This window comes from Trichinella spiralis, assembly GCF_000181795.1.
Source record: "Trichinella spiralis strain ISS 195 chromosome Unknown Scfld3617, whole genome shotgun sequence".
NCBI lineage: Eukaryota > Metazoa > Nematoda > Enoplea > Trichinellida > Trichinellidae > Trichinella > Trichinella spiralis.
Window position 1 is genome coordinate 1 of NW_003530556.1, and position 2056 is coordinate 2056.

The following is a 2056-nucleotide window of genomic DNA, read 5'->3' on the forward strand; positions in this document are numbered from 1 at the left end:
AAAAGATTGTTTTAACAATTTGCTTATTATTATTGGTAACAATGCTTCCATTGCTATGGAACTACTATGGAAAATTGTGAAAATTAGAAAGAAAGTTATTCTAACATTGATGACCAGTTATGGTGGCGCGTTGGAAAAATTGCTTGCTGTTGCTTTGAATGAATCAGAAGGGCCGCGGAAAGCGTCAGTTTTGCTTAAATTATCCGAAATTGCCTTAGAAAACGTTGATTCACTGTCAGTGCAGCACGGCGGTAGTCATCTGTTGAGAAGGCTCGGAAGTGCCATCAGTGGAGTTGAAAAATGTGCTCATAATGGTGCAACGCCAATTTTTTCTGCCAAAAATGAGAATGAACCGAAGCGTTTTGAAGCTAATTTTTTGAATCAGGCCGAATTTATTTCAGTCTACAACAATCTCGCTGGTCGAGTTCTGAATTGGAAATCCATACGAGGTATTTTAAATTTATCACTTGTACGCATCGTAATTCGATTGTTGCTTTAGAATTTGCAAATCGAGAACCGTTTTCATTGTTAGTTCAAGATTTTATTGCTTTTGATTCCAGTTTTAATTGTACCTTTGTTAATGGCTTGTTGCCATCTATTTTGGAAGAAAACAAAAAGTAAGAATGCATATTGAATTATTTGGTTACTTTATTTCAATTCAGGACTGTTCACTCAATGTTAACTAACAAGCAAGCAAGTCGTGTTTGGGACCAATATATCAGATTTTCTTCCATTGAGAATGTTTTAAAATTGTACGAAAATTGTTTCCGTGGTAGTGTTGCGCGGTTAATTTCTGACCAATATGCCAATTATCCATTGCAGCAGATGATCAGAAAAGTGGATGATTCTGTTTTGGTAAAAATTTTTTGTAATTTTGCAAGTAAAATTTTAAACAGTATGTTCAGGCGAAAGAATTATACGAAGAAGTTTTACAATGCTTTGATGAAATTTGGAAAGCCCGATTGTACGGTGTGGTGCATTCATTGTGCATTTTTGTTAGAGAAAAGCCACAGCTGGAAACCATTCTTGTCGAAGTAAGATGACAATTAAAAACTGATTTGTTATGATTATTTTAATTATTTTTTTTAATTCACTGAGAAATATTTTAAATTGTTCTAGAAAATTAAAACGGTGCTGAACTGTCGAGATCCGAAAATTTGTGAGGCTCATTTTCTTCGTTGTTTGCTATCCATGCAGTGTTATGTACAAGACAAAGTTTTTTTGGTATGCTTAAATCGAAAACTTTCAAAACTTGTAGTTTTATCTTTCGCTCCTTTACGCATTTGCAGAAAAAAATAAAATATTTCGGCAGCGTTTTAACGCAAACGTTGGCCACATTCTCAACAAAGGAATTCTTTTTCGAACAAATGTTAAATTTGCCATATGAAGATTTTCTTCAAATTTCTTCCTCTTCTTTGGGTAGCTACGCAGTTGAAGCACTGGTAAAAGCAGCAGAAACGCTGGATCAGCGCAGAGCTGTTGTCAACAAGATTTTGGTGTGGCATTTTTTGTTATTGTTATTTTTATTTTTTGAATTTGCATGTCTTTCATTTTTTCTGATTAGCCGATTACGTTCAAATTGGCGAACGGTCGTTTTGGTTCTCGAGTTCTAGAATGCGTTTGGGAGAATTGTGATGTCGAAGAACGTCTACCGATCATGGACGCCATGTTGAAGTGCAGCTTAAAGAGCCAAACTGGTAAACTACTTGCAGCTAAGTTTTCTTTAGATAAATACAAGATATCTGTAAGACAGTGGATTTCTTATATGAAAAACAGGTACTCTCGACCGTCTGTGAAAAAAAAATAATAGATCACTTGTGCACATTGGAGGTGCGTTCAATTGTAATTTTTGTCGTCAGTGATATGATGAATAAAGTGAAACAAAATGTTCTATCTCTCTCTTAGTTAGCAAACTTAATATGAAACATGACAAAGTACGTTTTAAAACTTATTGAAACACAAAAAAGGAAGCAAAAATTAATAAATGATGAATATTTTGAAATTTTTTCAAAGCAATTTTTAATTTAGTAAAAAACATTTTTTGAGCATTTTTATT

General features: G+C 33.8%; 1 protein-coding gene across 1 annotated transcript; it reads left to right on the forward strand.

Annotated features, from left to right (window-relative positions):
- The first annotated feature begins 55 nt into the window (after positions 1-55).
- Tsp_14706 (conserved hypothetical protein) lies at positions 56-1613 on the forward strand. Its single transcript, XM_003367822.1, has 5 exons — positions 56-449; positions 500-617; positions 663-855; positions 906-1034; positions 1290-1613. The coding sequence occupies exons 1-5, from the start codon at positions 56-58 to the stop codon at positions 1611-1613; spliced, it is 1158 nt and encodes a 385-aa protein (XP_003367870.1).
- The last annotated feature ends 443 nt before the right edge of the window (positions 1614-2056 follow it).

Excerpts from the sequence above, each read along its gene's own strand:
- Tsp_14706 (XM_003367822.1), top strand. The coding sequence starts at position 56 with ATGGAACTACTATGGAAAATTGTGAAAATTAGAAAGAAAGTTATTCTA. Across the intron at positions 618-662 it reads ATTTTGGAAGAAAACAAAAA|GACTGTTCACTCAATGTTAA; the intron begins GTAAGAATGCAT and ends ATTTCAATTCAG. Across the intron at positions 856-905 it reads AAGTGGATGATTCTGTTTTG|GCGAAAGAATTATACGAAGA; the intron begins GTAAAAATTTTT and ends CAGTATGTTCAG.